At 48.7% G+C, this 21,395-nt stretch overlaps 1 protein-coding gene across 3 annotated transcripts in view; it reads left to right on the forward strand.

Moving 5' to 3' along the window:
• The first annotated feature begins 1,241 nt into the window (after window positions 1-1,241).
• Window positions 1,242-21,395, forward strand: part of LOC120957207 (probable nuclear hormone receptor HR38) — a 98,684-nt gene continuing 78,530 nt past the window's right edge. The window contains exons 1-2 of one of the 3 annotated variants that reach the window (XM_040379274.2): window positions 1,242-1,464; window positions 3,474-4,550. In XM_040379274.2, the coding sequence (XP_040235208.2) occupies window positions 4,058-4,550 (493 nt within the window). In that variant the 5' untranslated portion in view covers window positions 1,242-1,464; window positions 3,474-4,057. Of the gene's footprint in view, window positions 1,465-1,581; window positions 2,701-3,473; window positions 4,551-17,456; window positions 18,717-21,395 lie in introns of those variants that run through there. The other 2 variants (XM_040379275.2, XM_040379279.2) reach the window with 2 other exon arrangements.

A 21,395-nucleotide genomic window follows, 5' to 3' on the forward strand; every position in this document is an offset into this window, starting at 1 on the left:
GGGAACGATGTTAACGATGTTTAGCATCCTGTTTTTAGAAAACGCAAAAACGTAAGTCGTTTGTTTGTCACTTGCCTGACGGTTTAAATGTCAGCTCGTTCAGAGTCGGTTTGAGGCATATTTAGGTGCAAAGGTTTAAAATTAAAATGTGTCCCTTTTTATTCACATGTACTGTTTTCCATATTCCGGTTTGAATTTTAGGTGATTTACATGCTATTCCATTTTTATTTTTTGTCGTTCTAAAATTATTTTCAAATGCACACCGAAAGGAAACAAGTATCGATCGGACATGCATTCGTCATTATTGCAACCACCTTGTACCATGGTCAAGTTCAATGCAGTTGTCGGCTTTGGAACCATTCCACCTCACAGTGTGATGGAATGTCCCGGAGGCAGGTTAGGGAAAGCTCGAGAAGGCAACACACAAAAAAAACGGAATCGATTTTTCCTTTCGATGGAACGAAACGCGTCCTGTGCGCATGTCCACGGTCCGGAAAATTATGAATGAATTCTGTTCGTAGAGCCAGCAAGGAGGGCGGCGGGAACGCGTCCTGTATACCGTGGGGACCGATTTTACTCACTCGCCTCACACAGGTGGAGTGACACGTGAAACCATCGGGCTAAGCGTGAGGGGGACATGAAAATGCAAACGGCGGGAGGAAAAAAGGGGAAAAACGGAAAAGTCCTCGTGACGTCATAAAAAAGCGCGTTCTCGAAGCAATCGCCCGAACCCGGCAAGCGAACGGGCAAAATAGGGTGTTCTCGCTTTTCCGCAAGTGCCGCGGCATACGGTACCGACCCGAGCAACCGTGACGTCACCGTTGACGAACGTAAACCGTCGTGGGGCAGTGAATTGAGCAGAGCCGCGATGAGATGCACGTAGAGGCTGTGAACGAGAGAGCAACTGGGAGCGCTTCTTCGAACGTGAGAGAGTGACGACACATCGACTGACACCGCACAGGGGTTGGTGGGCAAGCCGCGGTGAAATGTGAGGGCGACAAAGGGCCCACAACGAAAGGCGGGCGCGAAGGTCGCTCCACGATTGAGGCTCAGCAGATTCGCGCTTGCGGAAGGTTAGGATCATGTGTGTGTGTGAGAATGGGCTTCGCAATAGTGAGCGCGAGAGTGCGCTCCATCGGGCATGAGAAGAGAGCGCAAAAGAGCGAACATTGCGTCGGGCTCCACGGCGTCGGGTCTTGAGGAGCGTGCTCGTGTGGAGCTGCCTGGTTGGATACCTTTTACCGTGTGTACCAGTGTACGATATACTAGCCTGCGCTGGGACAACGATATCTTCAGTCGCGTTCAAGGCGCCATATCGAGCAGAGTGTAGACTTTTGGGGAACGACTTTTTACGACGGCTCCGTTCAGTGCGGTCTGTGCGGGTACGGGATTATTTGAATTTTATGCTTCTGCTGATCGTTCGGTCTGGTGCTGAGCGTGCAATTGTGGATCGTTTTATGATAGGTGTGTGCATGTGTAGTGTAAAATAACGTTAAATAAGATAAATTGTTTCGCAAAGCAAAGTGTATTTTTAAGGTGATTTAGTTAAAAAAAACTTGTTTGAACGTTCGTTTTCCGTTCGGTTCCTCAAATAAAACAAAACAACTTCATCTGAATATGCAAACTGTGGTTGTAAAAGCGTGCGACCAAAAGAATCCAATTCTCGCCCCAGTGCTAGTGGATCAACCGGTTTTTGTTGGAGGTATTATTCTTGGAGCGGTTCGAGGACTCGTCCAAAAAAGGCCGGAGGATGAAAGTGAGAGTGTGGTGACGGTTGTTTTTTTTGGGGTCTTTTCATCGTATCTTACTCCTGCGCTGTGTGTTATCGTGTTGTGTCCAACCGTTCAGGTGCTCTGAGAACATGCAAGTCTGGCAAATGTAACTGAACCAGACAAAACCCAGTCCGTATGTGGAAGGATTCAGGTCACCGGGACAGTCCCAGCCGCAGCATCCCCTACAGTGGGGAGTGCTTCGTGAACGAAAGCGAAAGTGAGCCTACTGATAGTGAGCCGGCACCGAGTGAGAGTGAAAGTGAATGAAATTTTGGGTTCGGCTGCAACCAGTGAGCCATCCCTACGGACTGTGAGCCACCCACGGACCCGCTGCGGGCTACCCGACAACCCGAGTCGCTCCAGTGCTGCCAAGTGGTGGTAGTCCACACTTATTTCCCGCCCCCCATTGGCGTACGATCGGGTTTTCGGTCTGCGGCCTAGAGATAGCACTCTCGCTCTCACTCGAACGGGGAACGAAATCTGTGCTAGAGACCCCAGCATCTCGGTCTCGATCCGTGGGAGAGCAGCAGCATCTCCACACGGTGATCGTGCTCTCGCAGAAGAAGCGCGCGGTGCGCGCGCGCTTACACACGAGAGCGGTTTTGGGTTGCGAATATTCCCCTTTCCGATCCGACACACGATCATCATCATCGTCGATCGCGCTTCTAGTGGAGGCTCTGGGTGTGTGTGAAGGATGAACTGCGGTGGGATCGCCTGCTGTCGCTGACTTTCTCATCGTCGTAGGTGGACTGTGGATCGGATCGGTGGACGGTGCTCGTACAGAGGTTTATCAGCGCGCGCGCGCTCAGTGCATCCCGGCAAGCGAACCAGTGCGAATCGAAGATTTTCACGCGTACATGAACGTTTTGCAGTGCAGTTTCGCTTCACCAGTGATTAATTGGTTGAATCTATTGTTCTCATTTTGGGTGTATGTTTCTTGTTTTAGTAAAGTTTTGCTAAAAGTGTGTGTTAAGTGCAAAGTGTTTGAACGATCTTATTTTAAATAAAGAGCCAAAAAAACATTAGGTAAAATATCTAAAAATGTGCAACGATAATCACGCAAAATGAAGAACCAATCGTGGAATTGAACGAATCAAAAGGAAATCTCAATCCTGCTTCTCATCGTAGTGCTTGTGAATTTCACAGAAAGGAAAACATTGGCCTTTGTTGTTTAGGAATATTTATCCTTTAATTTGTTCTTCCCGACACCGCAAACCGTGTGTGTGTGTGATTGAATGTAACGTGCCGTCCGAGCCCGTGTTTGACCACCGACCAGAATTCGTCCGTCGATTCCGGCCGCGGTCAAACCCAGCGTCACATTCGTACTGGAGGAGGAACAAGAACAGCACCGGAGGGTCCTCGAACCTTCAGCAGGTTCGTCATTGTCCGTTGCCATTGGCACGGATCTAGATGTTGTTGCTGTTGTTGCTGTTTTTGCTGCTGCTACTGCTGTTTGGTGTCCCTGCTGCTGCTGTCTATGTTGCTCTATTTGCAGCTAAATTTGCATCCTTAACCGCTTTATGAAATTCTGCATGTCAAAGCTGCAGCGTAGAAAGCTTTCCTTATGTGTGTTGTGTGTGTGTTTTTTTTAGTTTTTAAAGACATAAAGATTTGATGTTGTACGAAAAAATTGACTTCAGGAGAAAAGGATCTGAATGCATTATTTTATAATTATTTTTTTTAATATTTTCCATCGCTTAGTGTTTGCTTGCGTGTAGTTCAATTCAAAGTGTGTGACAATGTTTGCGTGCCAGTGTTCGATGTGTTTGAAGTGCCGCTTTTCAGTTAAGAACCGTTCAGTTTAGTTGTTTTATCCCCGTATTATCCCCAGCTCCCATTTGCACAGAAATGTGTCTTCCGTTTAGTACAAGTTCCACCGTCTGCCTGTGTCCTTTCGGTTTTAAGACCCTAAAAGTTCAGAGGTACCTAGGCTAGAAGAATGTGATACATTTCGCTGGAAAAGATTTTTAATTGCCGTGTGTGAGTGTGTGTGTGAGTGATACCGTAGCGTTCCCGATGCGTTTGAAGTACAAACACAAACTAGTGCAGCTCGATTGACTGTTGCAAAGTGAAAAAGTACACGAGCGATACCTCTAATTGATTGGAAATAAATGAAGACCCGTGTGCAGGCCTTTTGCACCATCAAGCGTCCTACCGGAAGTTGTGCAAGAAAATAGTTCCATTCCAAGCACATGAAGCTTGCTTAAGGCTCCCTCTCTCCCCGTTCCTTCCCTATATTTAAAACCGTTGCCCAAGTTCCCGGTGCCGGTTGTAGGCGCGAGGACATGCGAACCCGGCTGGCTTCGCTGATCGTCGTGAAACAGGAGCCACTGTCGGCCACATCACCGCCCCCTCCAACACCGCACGCGTCCGCCCATCCCCTGTCCGGTGCGTCCTTTTCGTCGCCCTCCTCGTCGTCGTCGTCCTCGTCGTCCTCCTGCTCCTCGGCCAGCTCGTCCTCCAGCCCCCCGTCCAGCCTCTTCCGTTCGTCGCTCGTGGTCGCCGATGGCTGCGACGGGCTGCAGTGCTATGGCAGCTTCGGTCCCGCTGCCAGCGCGGTCGAACTGAAGCATCCGGGCCAGCCGAGGGTGGCCGACGGGGTGGTGGTGGTGGTGCAGCACCAGCAGCAGCAGTCCGCACCGCACGCGGACCTGGTGGCACAGTACTTTTGCGACCGCAATGGCCACGGTTACGGTGCGCACGCGAACGGTTCCGGCGGCGATCTGAACAACAATGATCCGTCCAGCGAGCAGTTTGAGTTTTTTGACGAGAAAAAGTGTATGTATTTTTTTATATGTTTACTTCATTTTGTTTTTATGTTTGTTTTGTTCGTGTAGCTTGGTTTTAATTAGGAAGAAGCTGGTATATTAGTTATCTCCTTATATGTTTTGATTCATGCTTTTTTGTTCAACGTTATTCTAACAAGAATTTGAGCTTGTTTCGTTTAAATTAAAATCCGTGTAATTAGATTGTTTGAAATATTTGGATGATTTTTCAGATATTAATTGTTCAACTTTAGCATGAATTTGCATGTTTCTTAAGCTTAATTTTCTATGTTTAGCCAAAGTAAAACACTTTTTTAACAAACTGTTCAAGGTTCATAGATTTGAAGGGTTTTCTATGTTCAGAATTGAAATTGATTGTGTGATTAAAGATAATCTTACGACATGAATCTTTTATTAATCGAATTACCTGTTTCAATTTTAAACGTTTGTCTAAAATAACCTAATTCAAATAAAATTTTAAAACATCCCATTGAAATAATATTATCAACTTTAATAATCTCATTGCAAAACACGATTAAAAAAAATCACCCACTGGCACTCCACCAGATTAATTCTGACCGTGTTTGCACATCGCTTCATTCGCCGAAACCCCAATCCATCATCTCCCGTGCAGCATCATGCTCAACCTTGTCAATCAAGCAGACGCATCACGGTTTGGCACGATCGTTCTTTTCCCTCGCGGGTTCTCCGTCCCACTCCGCCCGGTAGCGCAAACGATGTGTGTACGAGGGTTTTCTGAGTTTTCCAAACTTTCTTCCGCCAAAAAACCTGTCAATTTAGCTTCCCGGCAGCGTGTGTGCGCGCGGCCAATTTGTCCGCGACCACTCCACGTACGCCTGGGCGGCGGCGGCGTACACCGACGCAATTAATTACACCGAACCGAAAGTGGAAATCTCCATCAGACTAGCGCCGGACACTGTGCTGGTCTGTGGGGCCTCGGTCTAGCGGTATCGGAATCTTCGGCCACGGGTCGCACGGGCGTGCCGCGCTCATGTCATCGGCTAATTTGATCCCGGGACGCCAACTGGACGCCAGAACCATGTCAACCTTCGCTCAAATTGCGTGTAGCCGGGTTGTCAGGTTGTTGGAGGTTTTGGGCGTGTGTGTACGTTTTTTTTCTCTCGTAAGAAACTGATGCTGGATGGAATTCGATCATTTCATGCGACGATTTAACGCGCACTGAATCTCTCTCGCAAAACGGGAATGAAGCAGTGAGTGCCAAATCCCGTCGGCTAGTTTCGATCGGCAACCCCGGAAGGGAAACAGGGTTTCACTGCTTCAGCACAGTTTGAAGCGCCATGAAGCTGCCAAAAATTACGCGCTGTACGGTGCTCGATCAAGCAAGAAGATTCCAATGTCGTTTTTTTTCTATCGAGACCGAAGCATTGGAGGAACTTGCGCGACTCGGGAGGAAAGTTTCGTTCCAAAGTGGGCTAATTAGTGGTCGCCATTGCTTGGACATGCCTACCGTGTTGGTGCCGATGTTCGCATGCTCGTGTGCCGTGTGGATTTTGATACCGAAATAACTCATCCCCATTCTTCCGTACGGCACGGTTCTAGCAAGCGTGGGCCCAATGGTTGATAAAAATGCACCACTATAATGCTCCAACGCGTACGAACGCTCAGCCAACCACTCGCAGCATAATTGCAAATATCAAACATTGCGCAACCGGCGGCAGGCACCATTAACCTTACCGATTATTAATTAAAGCCCTGTATCAACCACCGAACCGAACAAATTCGGGACCGATTGTGTGTCCACAAATTGCGTCTTCCTCCGATCCCGCGAGAACACCGACGCGTTCGCGCGAACGTGCCGCGCCGTTCGTGATCATTAACGATGCACAATAAATACATCACGATGCTCCAAGAACCTTAACGGGGCGGAGGGATGACTTCGAACCACTCCCGTTTTGCGATAAATATCACCCGGTCAGCGAAAAATAGCCCAAATCGAAAGTGCAACCTTATCCACCTTACCGCCTAAAAGGCCCTAAAGGTGCCACAGACACACTCACACACAATCGGTGTGCGTTTTTTTTTTTGGCGCGCAGTGCGTTTGACATTTGCTGCTGAGTACTCGCCGAACTGACGTCCACCGCTGACGGACTGACAGGGTACTCGCGTGCGGACGGAATTGACCAGCAAAACGGGGCGGACGGACGGTGTTCTGGTTGTCCTGTAGTGGCACGCGCATAGTGGCAGCCCGGGTAACACGCCGATAGCACTACACGCAACCGGCCGCCGCAACGATCAACACTGTCAGCAGAAGCATTATTAAGCTATTTGCTCTTTCGATACTGATCTAAATCATTGCTGCCGAAATATCAAACCCTGGGGAGACGACCCCAAGGCGGTTGGGATCAAGCCGATTCAACCCGCCGCCGTGCCGAGTGATGTATGGACCACTCCCCATACGGTCGGTATCAAACCCCCTCTTCCTCTGTGAACATTCTTATACGATTCCTCTCGCCAAATTCCTGGCGCCTCGCATAGCTTAGCCGGTGTAAAGATCGCGATCTATGAATTATTAAACATTGGAGTTCGCGTTGGAGGTCTGCTCTGTGGGTCTTTGGGTCGCGTGGTGCTTGTTCTAGCTTTTGTTGGACGTGTTGGATGCGTCGCATCAGGGGGAATTTAAGCGCCAGGGCAGGCGGCCGAAAAAGACCACCGACCGGACCGCGGTGTATGTCAGAAGCCGTGTCATAAATGTCCAAATCGGTACCGCACTGCGCGAACTAATTGCATCGAGCGAAAGATGTATCTTGCCGGGCGCCGGCCAGATACTCCTGCAGTTGGGCTGCCACATTGCCCAAACAGGGACATAGTTCTGGCACACACAGAGACACACACACGCATGTTTAATTGATGTGCAAAGCTGCAAAACCGAAGCGCACGATCATGATGATTGGCGAGAAGAATCGTACCCGTCTGCCGAAACATCGGCCGGTGCAGCACGCTGCATGATGCTGCTAATTCCTTTCGCTGGTCTAAGAGATTTTGCCACTAATTATTGCCATTAATGTCATCGAAACAATCAACGCACCCGTGTTAACATCCCGGGGGCCCGCGCTGCCTGCTTTGGGGGTGATTGGGGCGCCAGTGCATCCCTGCAAAGGAGCAGGGTTTTGCGTGCCCTTTTCCCGCCATGATTGGCGCTAATGGTCAGAAAAAGGTTGCTCTAATCATGGGTGGTGCTGGGGGGGGGGGGGGATGCTGATTCGCCAAAGAAATATGATCGCCAGCAGAACCGTTTGACTGGTGCAATTATTTATCTCGTTTGCGGTGAGGCACGATGCAGGACCGTCCGACGGCCGGTGGTTTCGGGATTAGAATGATGGCGCTGGCGCCAGGGAAGAATTTTAATCTCATTATTAAGTGGATTAAGGTGTGTTGTGGTGTGTTCGGCGCACAGCCGAAGATGAATGTGCATGTGAAAATGAAACATCCTTTTTCGGGTTTGCGACGCACAGAGGAGGCACAGATAGATTTTACTGGCTGTTAGAGACGGTGGAGTCTTTAATTGATGGAAGTTGGAGGGTTTTGCGATGCAAGCAAAATAATGCATTCGATCATAAACAGTTTCATTCTGCGTTGATCCTGAGCGAAACACTCTCAACACACACCATTTCATCGCAAACAGTGCGTTGAACCTACAGTTTCACTTTCTTCCCCATTAGCGATGATAGCGCGCTTTTGCGAAGCGATCCTCGTTCTATTAAAATGATTTTCTATTATTACCAACACTTCTTTCCCTTCTGTCCAAAACAACACATTCTGCCTGTGTTCGCTGCAGATAAATAGACACGAAAGAGAGAGAGAAAGAACGAGAAGGTGACAAGATTTGCATGAACCGTGCAATATAGCACCCCGAAAAATCCATCCCAAAAGCGAGGCACTTTCCCATGCCCGACATCGCTCGACACACGCGCGATTTCTTCCTACCGGTGTGAGGATCTATCTCTCTCTCTGTGCGTTTGTGTGTGCAAAAAACGTGGTGCGTTGCGTACGTGCGTGTGTTTTGCTCCCCGCTCAACGCCGCGGCTCAATGCCTGCCCTTGCTTCCGAGCCAGCGGTTGACGCGATACGCGATGCATTCAACGCTCGGTGCAAGTGCATACGATTCTGCACGGTGCGGCACTACCCGATACCGCGGTGCGACACACCATCACAACAACGAATGCCCACTTATTTATATCAAAGTATCATAAATCTTTGCACTTACATACTTGTTTCTTCCCCGTTTGGCGGCCGCGGCTGCTCTCGCCCGGCTTTCCTGCCAGAACCTATCACTGGGCCGCACTCCGATGGTGTGTTGGGTCGTTGTTTTGGTTGTTAGCTCCGTTTTTCCACTACCACTACCTACCAGCGGAGTCCGCCAGCTCGCGCGTGTTTGTTTTCTTTCTCCGCCGGAGTGCGTTTCCACCATCGCGAGCCTTTGTTGTGCGGTGGTGTGCTGGGCGCAATGTTTTATTTTATGTTTAGCGTGTATTTATTTGTGTTTGTTTGTTACCGTCGACTTCTGTACGGTGTCGACTTTATGTATGTTGGAGCGAGGTGCTGTTGCCCCACAATTTCCCGGCCACGGGGTGATGCCAGTCAGTGATCGTGGCTTTGACGCCTGCCGTAAGATCGAAGGTCCTGAACTCCTCGCGGACGCGAACGTGTGCGTTTGTGTCGATGCTGCAATCGCACACAGTGCATCTGTGTAATACCACCGTTCCTCACAGTGGTCAGTGTGAGGTGAAGGTGTTGTATGGATTTGCAGCCCCAGCGTGCGAAAGCACGCCGGGAAAGTAACAAAACATAGCAGGAGTGGAACGTAATGGTCAACTGGTTGTAAAGCAGCATGTCGTGGGTCTGATCGTTACGTTGGTGGATTTTCTTACCGTTCCCCCCCGAGCAGCAGCTTCCGCAGCTAACAATGTAACCGATGATAGATAATTAGCGGAATGTTTGCCTTGCCGGTGACGAGCTCGGCGAGGATTGAATGTATATTAAAACTGTGCAATTTTTTTGCCAACGGGAAATTCGTCATTAAATTCCATAAATTCGATTCGATTTAGTGTTTTTCACACTCGCTGGCGGGGAAATGTTGGCTCGTTTTGAGCTGGTAAGAAAACGGTTTCCGTTCATTGGGACTAACGAATGTTTGCTAAATTACTCATCCCATTCGCGAAACGAATCGACATTTTGTTGGCAGCTGATCAACATGTTTGCCCGTTTGGCAGGGATAATTATGTTTCCATCCTTTTTTTTCTTGGCTCAATAAAAGAGAGAGGGAAATTCCCACCATTTGATGATTGGCTGCAATGGGCAGGATGAGATTTCGTTTACTGATTGGTTGCTAATAGATCTTCGCTTGTTGGAATGCTTTTATGTTTAGTCTCTGGGTGTCTTATTACATGCTGCCGCAAATAGGATCACATCGTTCTGTTACCTTGAATTATCGTTATCGTTTTTATATATTCTAATAGGAATTTTAACACGTTGATCAGAAGCAACTAATCTTCAAACTTCCAAAATTCAATACAATTTCCGATAGCAAACATTGTACTTGGCAAACGCAACACCGAAACATCATTACAGCTCGGGAATAAATGATTAGAATCGCATGCGATTCCTTCACGCCACATCACACCAACTCCGGCGACCGAACACACTTGCCCATTTGATACACTGGGGTGCACCGGGGAGGGAGATCACTTCTAAAAGAGTTGCTCACGCATTCCGAACCTCATCGCTGGGTTTTGTCTTCTGTCGTACCCGACGCGACAGCTCGCTTAGCCAGCGCGTCGACCGACCGACTGCCACCACACAGTGATACAATTTAGCTTCACTTTCTCTTTCTCTCGTACAAGTGCTAGTAGCAACCATTGCCCCTTATCTCTCTGCCTAAACCTCATTACAATCTTCACCACGTGGTAGCGCACAGCTCTTGGTGCGTTTCGCACCAGGTTTTTGGGTGACCTGTTCCTTCGCACACACTCCACAGCAAAAGCCGCAAAGGGATTCCTTTGTCATGTGTTTGTGCGCGTCTGTGGCTAGAAGGGGGAAAGACGATGGTGGGAAAGCCGTGGAGCTACGTGCAAATTTTCTCACTTTAAGCACGGCGCTCACGGCAATGTGCTGCTGCCACGCGTGCACGGCGCGATACACGCACTGTCGCCTCGTTTGACGGTGCGCACCATACTTTTGTGAATGTGGCTAATTGTGCGCGTGTTTTGTGACAAATCCCCGTTCCCTTTCCTCATACTGGGCCGAATGCAGTTGCCCCCCTCCACCCTTTTGCACCCAACCTAATCGGCCGCGTGATAATGCGACGCGTTCGTCAATGGCGTGTGCACCCGCTCCTGGGGTTTTCTCTGCACGCGCTGATGGCGCTGAAACGATCAAATGATTATTGCTGCAACCCTGCTAGCAATGGAAGGATGAATTAGTTTGTATCACAAAGCATCAGCTTTGGTAGCCTGCGTTTGCAATTCGCGCCATGCCGCAATGCGGTAGTGTGCCGGCGCGCATTTAATTACCTTCCGCGCGCTGTAATTCCCCTTTTTTCTATGTGGCTGTGAGATTTTTGGGCGAATTTTGAAGGATCGCAGCACCTGAAACACTTGTCATATTTCTGTGTGCGTAATAAATTGTGTCCGGCTGCAGGGAATGGGAAGCAGTCAGTATGTCCCGCGCACCGTGCAGTTATGAGGCTGACAACGATCACGATGATGCTGACGATGATGATTATGCGTACGCTGATCGTATCGTAATGGTCGGGCAGGGCCGTGATGGCAGTGAAGCGCACGCAGCGCGGAAATGGACCACGACTCGGTGCACAACGCTCCCCGGTTGCAAGCGCGTGTTAAGATTAGCCCGCGTGTGCAAACCGGCATAATGATGATAAAATGTGAATAGAATGTATTCGATGCGAGCAAATCGGGCGTCCATCCCTCCTCCCCGTATGGCTCATTAGAAGTTTTGGATCCTTGCTGAAGGTTCGTGTGTTTTTTTTTTTCGTTCATTTTGACTTCTTGCGCTTCCAACGGTTTCGGTGCGACCGATCGCGGTGCCAGTGCGAAAAACAACCAGCCAAGCTCCCCGGGGGAGTCAAAAACAGGCGGCTCGCCGTGCCACGGCCACCTCGGGTGACAGGTGGTTGGCCGGACCGGTTGGTGGTGCATGGAAAACCCCGTAACGGCTTATTATTTTTAATCATGTCCCAGACAGCTCATTTCGCCTGTGAACCGTGAGCACATATTTTTGACCGATCGGGAGCAGGAGGTACACACACACACATACACACCGCATGAGCGGGGATAAAAATAGGCCCATTAGGAAGTGGATGAACTGGGCGACACGGAGTGGAAGCAAAAAGGCTTAAACATCGAGGCAACCAACACCGTACGGGATTAATGTATCGATTTATAGTGGTAGTGGTAGATTTGTTTAGCTAGTCAAAAAAACAACATAAAAATATGATCCGTCATTGCGAATCAATCACCGTGCACCCGGCCGCCCGGTCGTCCTTCGCGCTTGCACACGCAAACGCTTCTTCCGGCAGTGCACTTCTTATGCTGCTGCTTGTTCCTGCACCGAGCGACACGCGGACAAAGCTGGGTGTATTGTTCGCCCAGGGCTAGCAACTGCAGCTACTGCAGGTGTCGTGTGGTTAGTCTGGGAGTCGTTTTTTCAACGGACGGTCGGTGCCAGTGATTGGCAGAAAAGATTGATTAATTACTGGCGAAAGATAAAATTAGACCAGACCACGGCCAGACGATCGTGCATATCATGATCAAGGGAGGGGTTAAGGTGTTTGCTTTAGAAAACCCTTCCTGCGCTCAACTCTGCAGTCCAGACGGTTGCAACAGGGATTTAATGTGTTTTCTTTTTTACTTATTGATTGTTGATTGAAACTTTTGCCCCAAGGATTAGGCTCGCTTTTCGGGGCGTTTGTCTTGTGGTCCGTTCTATAACCCCCTAAAACTCAGTGCAAGTGCATTCCAGAGACAACAAAGCAGTAGCAAAGTGAAAGAAGAGGAAGAGGAGAAAGAAGGGGAAGCAAAACAATTTAATCTAAAGCCAGCCATGCAACACATTCGATGATCGTCTTGATTATCACCGGCTTCAGGCTGGTGGAGTGCTTTTTTATGATTCGACATTTATCCGCCATGGTATTTGCTTTGATGATTGGCTCAAGGTCGTCATTAATTCAGGTGCTGGGTGTGTGTTTTTTATTGCTTCTTTTCTGGTCTTAAAACATGTTTTATGATGCATTATTAAACACCTGCAACACAGCTTAACGTTTAGCAGTTTTGGGGCGGGTTGTTTGCTTGTTGATGCGTGTCATATTTAAAGCAAATTAGTAAATGTCTCCCTGCATTTTTTTTGGTGTGTAAAGAGTTAAACATGGAGCTAGAAAAAACTTTGTTTTGCATTCGAAAATAAATGTTCCCTTGAAGAAGTTTGTTTTCTGTCGCCGTTTTTTTTTTATTTAAATCAAATTTTGATCTTGTAGTTGTGGCCGTAATGAAAAGCTGACAGAAAACATCTCCAAAGGCCGACTTAAAAAAAATGTTTTACTATGATCTTCTTCTCAAAACTCTCAATTTCACAATTAAACTGCACGAAAAGTGCCACTGAAAAAAGGGATTCATTTGCTTGCGCGATCCATCCCGCTCATCCCGGCAAAAGGCTCCCGGGATGCTGCTCCACGCTCCAGGAAAAGGTGCGTAATTCATTCACAATCACCGTGAGGTGCAAAAATCCAGAACCACTTAAGCGGCCGGCAGGCAGAACGCGCATGCATGCCAACCACCAGACCGTGCCACAATTTGCGCGCGGTCCCGTACCGCGCCCGCGATCGTTAGCCGACCGGGGACGAATCCAGCGGCGGCCGTGCATTTTCCGCGTTACGCAGGGTTGTGAATTAAAACCATCCCCCTCGCTGCTACACCGCGTCTAACGATCGGGGTTGGCACCTGCAGCATAGGCCGCCGCAGCGCTCGCTAGACAGACGCTTGTCATAAATAAATCTTATTCTCCACTTAGAGCGGCGCAGTACGGTTCATTCACGGAGCTCGCATGGAGCTCGCGGTGCGAACTGGGAAATCTGTCTGTGCAATGTGTATTCGGTGGTTTGCCATTGCCACACACCACGTTACGGGGGAAGTGATGAGCAGTGGCAGGGCCGTTTCGATTTCGAATTCCGGCCCCGCGTCTGGGCCTGCGCTGGGGCTACGCAGTGGCCGCTGTCGATGCCGTTGTCGGGAAGGAACATGATCATTTACAAATTGATCTAAATGGCGCGAAACCGTCGCGCGAAAGTCTGCGTGGATGCCGTGGTGCGGTCGACTAGACGCGCGCTAGACGGAAGACGTTTCGCAACTGGAATGGAATCTCCCGGAGGTCTCGCCGGGGCGGCAGGGGTACGCGAGCTAGCGAGCGTGTAGACGGGCGAAAAATATGATTGAATGTGGCAGTGAAATGGTTGTTTATCTTGTCGCTGCCGTTTGGTGTTCGGCTGCCTTCGTCTGGGCTGTGTCTGGGAGGTGGGAAAGGGGAAGACAGCGGCGGGGGAATGGCAGTGTCGTACGTGGGGGCCTACGAGGTGTTGCGTTCTTCCCATTAGATTAATTAAACTAATTTAATTCTAAGCCCCACCGAGCGGATCGTCACACTTCCGGCAGCAGCCGTCATCTTCCCTTGCAGATGAGAAGGGGAAGGAACGGGGTAAGGATGAGGACGCAATTGGTGGTTGCGTTCGAATATGTGCCATGTACCCGTGTGGTCGATGACGCATCGGTATGCATAATTTAATTTCCTTTTTTTTCTCTCTCTCTCTTTCTCTCGGGCAACTAACGCTTCCCGATCGACACCGCTGCGGTGGAAAATCACGCGTGAAAAAAGCATCATTTAATTTTATACATTGTTTTCCCCCTCGTGTGTGTGTGAGTATCATTTTAAAATAGATTGCGAGGACTGTCAGTACAATTAACAACCGCTTTCGCAACAAAAACACGCACACATTCGCCGTTTATTCCGTTTGCGTACGTTTTCTGACGTAATACGAAACGCTTCTGCATTGCATTGCTACAACGGGAATTAAAAAAAAAAAGGCACATCCCAACCGCAATTGGAGTAAACCCAATTTTCACTCCACACGCTGCTTCAGACCCCCCCCCCCCGAGCAAAGCGGAAGTCTATTTTTCATTCGTCACTGTGGGTACGCGCAAACACACGGGAGGCTCACACACGCCGCATCATGCATCGTAGCTATTTCCCGCCGTATTTTTTGTGCTGCTTTTCACCATGGAGTGGACATAAAAATAGTGCATTCTAACCAACGCGCGCGCGTCATCGTGTATGCAAAACGGTACCTGGTGCGCCTTTGCGACAATGCATCCGTTCCTGGCGGTGTTCTGTTCTTGGGCAAAGCATGCGCTTTTTCCACGCCCCTTTTAGCGGAACGCGTTTGGGGCGAAATGGATGCACCACACACACACACACACACACGCTCTAGTGGTGGTACTTGTGAGGTGTATGAAGCGCTTGTTTCCCGGTTTCACAGCTTCAACCGTGGAAAGGCACGGCCGTCATTGCAACGGCGTGTGACGTCATAAAAGGGCGATATGGTGTTCGGAGTGTGTGTGCGATTTTCTTTTCCCACTGCAGCGCAGGATGTTAGCCGGCGTTGTTTATTTGCCGTGCTCGTATGCACGTATTTTGCAATTCATGGTCACAACTCGGTGGGAGAGAGAGAGAGAAGCAAAAAAGCCTCGACGACGCTAACCCCCTTGAGCTTGGGATGGATTTTCCTATTAGAGGGGAGTTGATTCGTGGTTTATTTCCATGTTCACCAGAGGGCAGAAAATAGAACTGCAGCAGCAGCGACGGCAACTCGTCTGGAAGCAGTGCGCTTAGTGGCGTTTGCCTCCGACGAGCCCCCGAGGCGTTGCAGGAGTAAAAGAAGACAACAACAAAAACATACGAGTTGAAAAAGAGTTTTTTGAAGGCACAAAAATAGCAACAATGTATTGGGTGGAGTCGCATGCAGCATGCTATTGTTGTACTTAGTTGCAGCCACGGTACACGGCGCACAAAGTGTGTTGACGTGTTGGACGCTTTGTGAGAAAATGGAGGTGAGTTGCAATTGTAAGGGAAGGATTGTGTTTGATTGTTAATTTCTTTACCACGATCCAGGTTATGTACGAAAAAGTTGAAGTAAAATTAGTGTTCTATAACAAACAACATTGATTGACTCAAACAATGAAAAGCCAACAAACGTTTTCCAACGTTTTCAATGTATAACGCAGAAGGTTCTTTAGGAAGTTTAACTCGTTTAACCAAAAAAAAAAACATCGTGCTAAAACCTTCCCTCTTAGTTAGATTGCAGATAAGCCAGTGAATCGAAGCAGCTGGGCAGCAAAATCCTTTCCGTTCGAACGAAAAAAAACCTCATGCACAGTAACAACTTTCTTAGGAGTAATGAATATTACCGAGCATGGTTACCTTGAAAACTCTGCCACCCGCCCTAAGAATGGACCCACCTGGAGCTTCAACGGCATGCGAGATTTATGACGCCGTCGGTCGCGTGTTAGCGTGCCGTATGTGCCTCCTCCTGCGAAGCAAAAGGCTTGACCTTGCCCTCGCGAGACCAATAAAAGTTTGTTTCACCAGCGGGAAGAAAAATCGATGCCTGCGTTTGCTACTTCAGGAAAAGCGGTCCCACTCTAAGCAAAACGTTGGTGTTGTAGGAATGTTGCTTATCTTTTGTGAGAGCTTCCTCCCCACTTCACTGCTGGCATTAACGCATTCGCACACACACACAACCCCCAAAAAAGGGATTCAAAAAACGGACTGGCGCCACACGACGGCTTGCGATGGCGCTATGCGCTCAGTTGCATCCAGCGCACCCGATGAAAGGGTTGGTTTTGCCCAAATCGTGTGTGAAATTGTGAGCCGATTGTGTGCACACCGGGCACTTAGTACTCGTCTGCACCCAAACCCATTTCACGTACGATCGGCACTGCAAATGGGACGCAGCCAGCCACCGTACGGGCGCTACGTGTGTGGTCCACAGGCCAGGGACGGTTTGCCGTGGGTTCAGTTTTGCCCATTTGTGGCGCTTCACGGTGCAGTAGGTGCTAATGTTTTGTAAAATGAACACCGGGCGGGTTATAGAAACGCGTCACATTCAATGAACGCGCGGATAACGCTCTCCCGCGATTTGGTGACCATTTTTAGCCCACTGATTGATTGGATTAGTGTTTTTTCAAACTAATAGAAAACAAATCATCTCAAACCGTGCCGGTACGCATTTGGACTGTAATTGCGATCACATCGCACGGTACATTAATCCCTGGCGTCCTGAAATGCGTCAGCAGTGCCCAAGAACGGCGGTTCTGGATACTCATCCCGGGTTCGTCGAAGACGGCAGAATTTATTTCCGTGCAAACTTGGGAAGGAGTAGGAGGGGGAAAAATCCTTGCCTCGCTTTCCCAATTTGTGCGCTGCGCGAGATTCAATAATAAATCAGTTACCAGCTCCGGTGTCAAATGTGTTGCGTTGCACCCTTCAAACGGAAATACACCGGGCGGTTGCGTCAGTCGCATGGCGCGTTCGATCAACCGGATAAGCACACAATCGATTGCAGAGCTAATCGGGGAGAAAATATTGGCATCTTCCCCAGCTGGCTGTAATCTGTTGATGTCGGGGGGTTGTGGTTTTAGGTGCGAACCGGCGGCTAGCTGACAATTCTCATTGTACCGTGGAACAAGTGCGATTGTTGGTGGTGGGTGGATACGGTGGTCCTCGAATCGTTACTACGAATCGATCCACTTTTATCCTGTACCCCATCCTTAGCCTTTGTTGACGCAATCGATCGAAAGTGAATTTATGTCGCTTTCGTTCGCGAGAGGATGAAGCAAACTGGGCGGAGGAAATGGGGTTGGGGTTGGCATGGATGCAGGGGGACGAAAAAGCTGTTCCAGTCAGTCAATCCTGTACCAGCACCAACACACAGAAGCACACTCAGTGCGCCTGTGAGCGTACCGTAGTACAGTCTGGGTCATTGGGCTGTCGGTGCGATTAGCCGGTTCTCGGTCGGTTGTTTGCGTGAGTGACGTCACACGAATAAACACACAGAAGCTTACACCACTACAGGTGTAAGGGGTTTTCTCTCCGGAGGGGTTGGAGAGTTTTCCTACCTACAATTGCCCAACCGGCTGGTAAGTACCGTCGGTCCCGTTCGCTCCAAAGCGTAAGCGAAAGGGCGCCCGGAAATGTATCGTGCCGTCTCGCTCGCATACTGCCATCATCGTTGCGCCGCAGCTCCAAGGTCACACGGTAGTGAGCTGCGCGTGTATCGGTGTTTCGGCACACACACACACACAGCGAGCAGGGCAGAGCACAAGGATAATAAAGAAGGTTTCCACCGGCGGCCGACCGCTTAGTATCACGCTGAGCACCGAACGGTGATGTAATGGTTCTGACATCACTCTGCATATCATCTCAAGCCAGCCAGCCAACCAGCCGGTCGAAGGCACAGTAGAAAGAGGGCAGTGCAATTCTAGAAGGATTAACTGTGGTTTAGAGAAAGGCGGACGGAACCGATATCAGTTTGCAAGTTAATGTTTCGAATCGAAACGTGGCCGTAACGTGTAAAGTGTGTGTGTCCGTGTGCACGTATCGGGGAAATTTAATTTCCTTCTTGAAATGTGTGGCAAGCAAATGTGAAGTGTGTGTGTGTGTCTGTGGACATGAGCTTTTAATTTCCTTTAACACGCGTCTAACGCAAATCCAACCTCTCCCCCCTTTGTGATATTTGCCCTAGGCAAGCCGCGTCGAACGTGTGCAAGATTAGTTTGCTGTTAGTGAAATGGCAAACACCAAGGAACCCTACAGTGATATTTAAACCCAATAGTACAAAGCCACAAGTGTGTTGTGTGTATGTGTGTGTGTGTGTGTGCGAGTAAAGTGTGAGCTTGTGAAAGGACATTTAGTTTAGTGATTTAATTTCAACCACAAAGTGGTGATTATTTGCTCGTGAAATCAACTCATCCGGTGAAAAGGAAATTGAAAGAAAAACCCCGTACTCTACCGGACCGGTATGTGGTAGCGGTTCGAAGGCGAATGGGTAAAATCGTAGCTCAAAGTTCAATCGAAGGTGCGAATGGTGGTTTTGTTTACTTACTTTACTGGTCTGGCTGTGACATTCAAATTCTTGTTCATAGGACAAACACTAAATGAACAACTTTCATGCGAAAACCGAACCATTTTTCCGTTCACCAATCATTTGAAACGCTTTTTGCGCTCTGTGTGATGTGAGTGTGGTGTGAGTGGGAAAGGGACGACCCGCGAAAGCTTCTCGTGCCATCCAGCTCGTACGGAGCCGCTTTTCATGACATCACTGAATGGAGCGCGTATCGATTTTTCACCCGTGGCCTTCTGTGGGGTTGAACCGTCACACACCCTTCCGCCCCCTTTCCACAAAGCTCTTTCTTTCAGGCCCTTTTTTCCTCGTCATGAATAAATAAGCTAGCGCTCGCGTCGCGTAGTGAACAACCCGGTCCCGGTCGTTGGAATGTAGGGGTGACGGTGGCTAGAAGGTGTTGAGTGTGAAGAGGCGACGTTCCAGGCAGTGAAGGAAGCAGGCAGCTGCCTTTTTTGCTTTCTTCTATTTAATCCACGAGTGTCCTTTAGATGGGCAGATGCTTGGGCAGAGGGTTTGGCGGGGGAAGGACACATCCAAGTGGGAGTGTGTTTCATTTTTATCAATGAATGTACCGGTCCACTTCCTGGTCGTTTTTTTCTCTCTCTTCCCTTCCGGACCGAGTGACAAGATTTATCTCGTGGCTCGTGACATTATCACCGCCTGGGCCGGTGGGGCTTTTGGGAAAAAGGGTGTAAAGGTGGTGTGTAAAAAGTGAAGAGACGTCCCGGGCTGCTTTTCATACACATCCTTTTCACCCAGCCATGAGCGTGTGTGTGGGTGGGTGGATTCCATCATGGACAGATCCTTTATGAATGGGAAAATTGATTTTTTCCTCTCAACGAGTGAACTATTTTCTAAGACCTTTTGTTCATAGTTTTTCCCCCCATCTAGTACTGACATTAACCTTTGCTTGCTTCATTCATAAGTTCAGTTTGAGTGGTGGGGTTGAGATTTTTACGGAAGACTTTACTTCCCTCCAACACTTTTTAAAACAGGAAACAGCATCATTGAAACATTGAAAGGAATATCGTGGTGAAAAATAAATTAAACCAACCACCGCTCGTATATCAATTATTTTTCCCTGTCATGTTCGTTCCCTGCTATCCCCCCCCCCCCCCCTTCATCGTGCACACACGTCGGCCAATAAATAAAGCCGTTCGACACCTGTACGAATCCATTTTTCCCTTAACCATATGCATATTAAAACATTGCTACAAAGAAATTAGTTTGAGCCCCTCGCCCACGGACGCTTTTGGGGTGAGAAACATCGGGCGGCGAACACGACAGTGCGCCTTCACTGTGCGCTTTAGCGCTATGCGCACGGCTTTGCATTAGCATGGGCGCATGATTTAGCACCACTCGCACGTAACTCCCGAGTCGAGGGTTAGTTTGGTTGCTTTCGAATGATGAAAATATTAGCTATGAAAGCAAAAAGCGCTCCGGGTGGGACAGTACAGAATAAGGCTCATAAAAATAGCATAATCTTTATGTAAAGTGCGAATGACGCTTTGTGAGCTAAGGCACGAGGTTGCAATAAAGCATCAAAGGTGGGAATTATTACTTTTTTGTCCGCAAAAAATCAAATCCAAGGACCAAAAAAAAAAAAAACAGAGCAATTAAGGCTGAAGAGTGTTTGTATGTGTCTGTCGGTGTGACCCGTATTACTCGCATCATTACACAGCCTCGGTACACATATGATGAGCGCCCCATTTCATTGTCACCGCGTGCCTGAATTATTATTTGCACAATATTCTCCACATAATTTATGCCTGCAGCCCCAAATTCATTGTTCTGCTTGTACACAAGTGTCTGCCATGTTTTTAAGTGTGAGTGTGTGTGTGTGTGTTACTGGGTCCCATAAATAAATCATCCTGACAGTAAAATGATTCGCGAGCGAAAACACTCGTGACACGGTGTCACCGCTGGGAAGATGGCACTGGGCGCCCCTGCGTAAACGACGACGCAGACGACGACCACCGATCAAACGTATCAACGTTAAGAGGTTGGAGAGAAAGAAAAAAAACCAGACAAGTACACCCCCTTTGAACGTTACTTTTTTTTCCTCTCTTCACGCAGCGAGATGAAAGGCCTGATTACGCACGCGCAATGATGAGCACGATTTCTCGCGCACTTCCACGTGTGCTTTGCTTATTACTTCATAAATCAAAGCACCGGGGGTTTCCTTTCGGAAGGTGAGGAGAGGCTCTTCGGGGCGCTCGTACACAGTGTGGTGCAATCGTGGCAGTGTTTCGGTACTACGCACTGTTAAAGCTTCGCACCGGTGGCGAAAGGAACGGTTCCTCTGGTACAGGAGCTGACAGGAGTTTCCTTTTTTGGAGCTAATTGAACCGAACGGTGGAGCTTGGGTGCTTTTCGTTCGAGCTTCGAATGCAATACGTGGGTTGTTTTTCGTGTATAGAGGATGCGACATGCACGCAGTTTTTGAACGAGCTATCGCTTGGTTCGTTGTTTAGACGCACGCACCACGCACGCCGAGTTGATTAACTGTTTAGCAATTTAGTTTGGGGTGAGGAAATTATTTAAAGGAGCTGTTTTTGTGGGTAGCATCATTTAAATCGATAGTGTGCTATAAGGCAGCAATGGCACACAAAAAGTGCTTAAAATTCCAAT

The sequence above is a fragment of the Anopheles coluzzii genome, chromosome 3 (genome assembly GCF_943734685.1).
Source record: "Anopheles coluzzii chromosome 3, AcolN3, whole genome shotgun sequence".
In the NCBI taxonomy this organism is placed as follows: Eukaryota; Metazoa; Arthropoda; class Insecta; order Diptera; family Culicidae; genus Anopheles; species Anopheles coluzzii.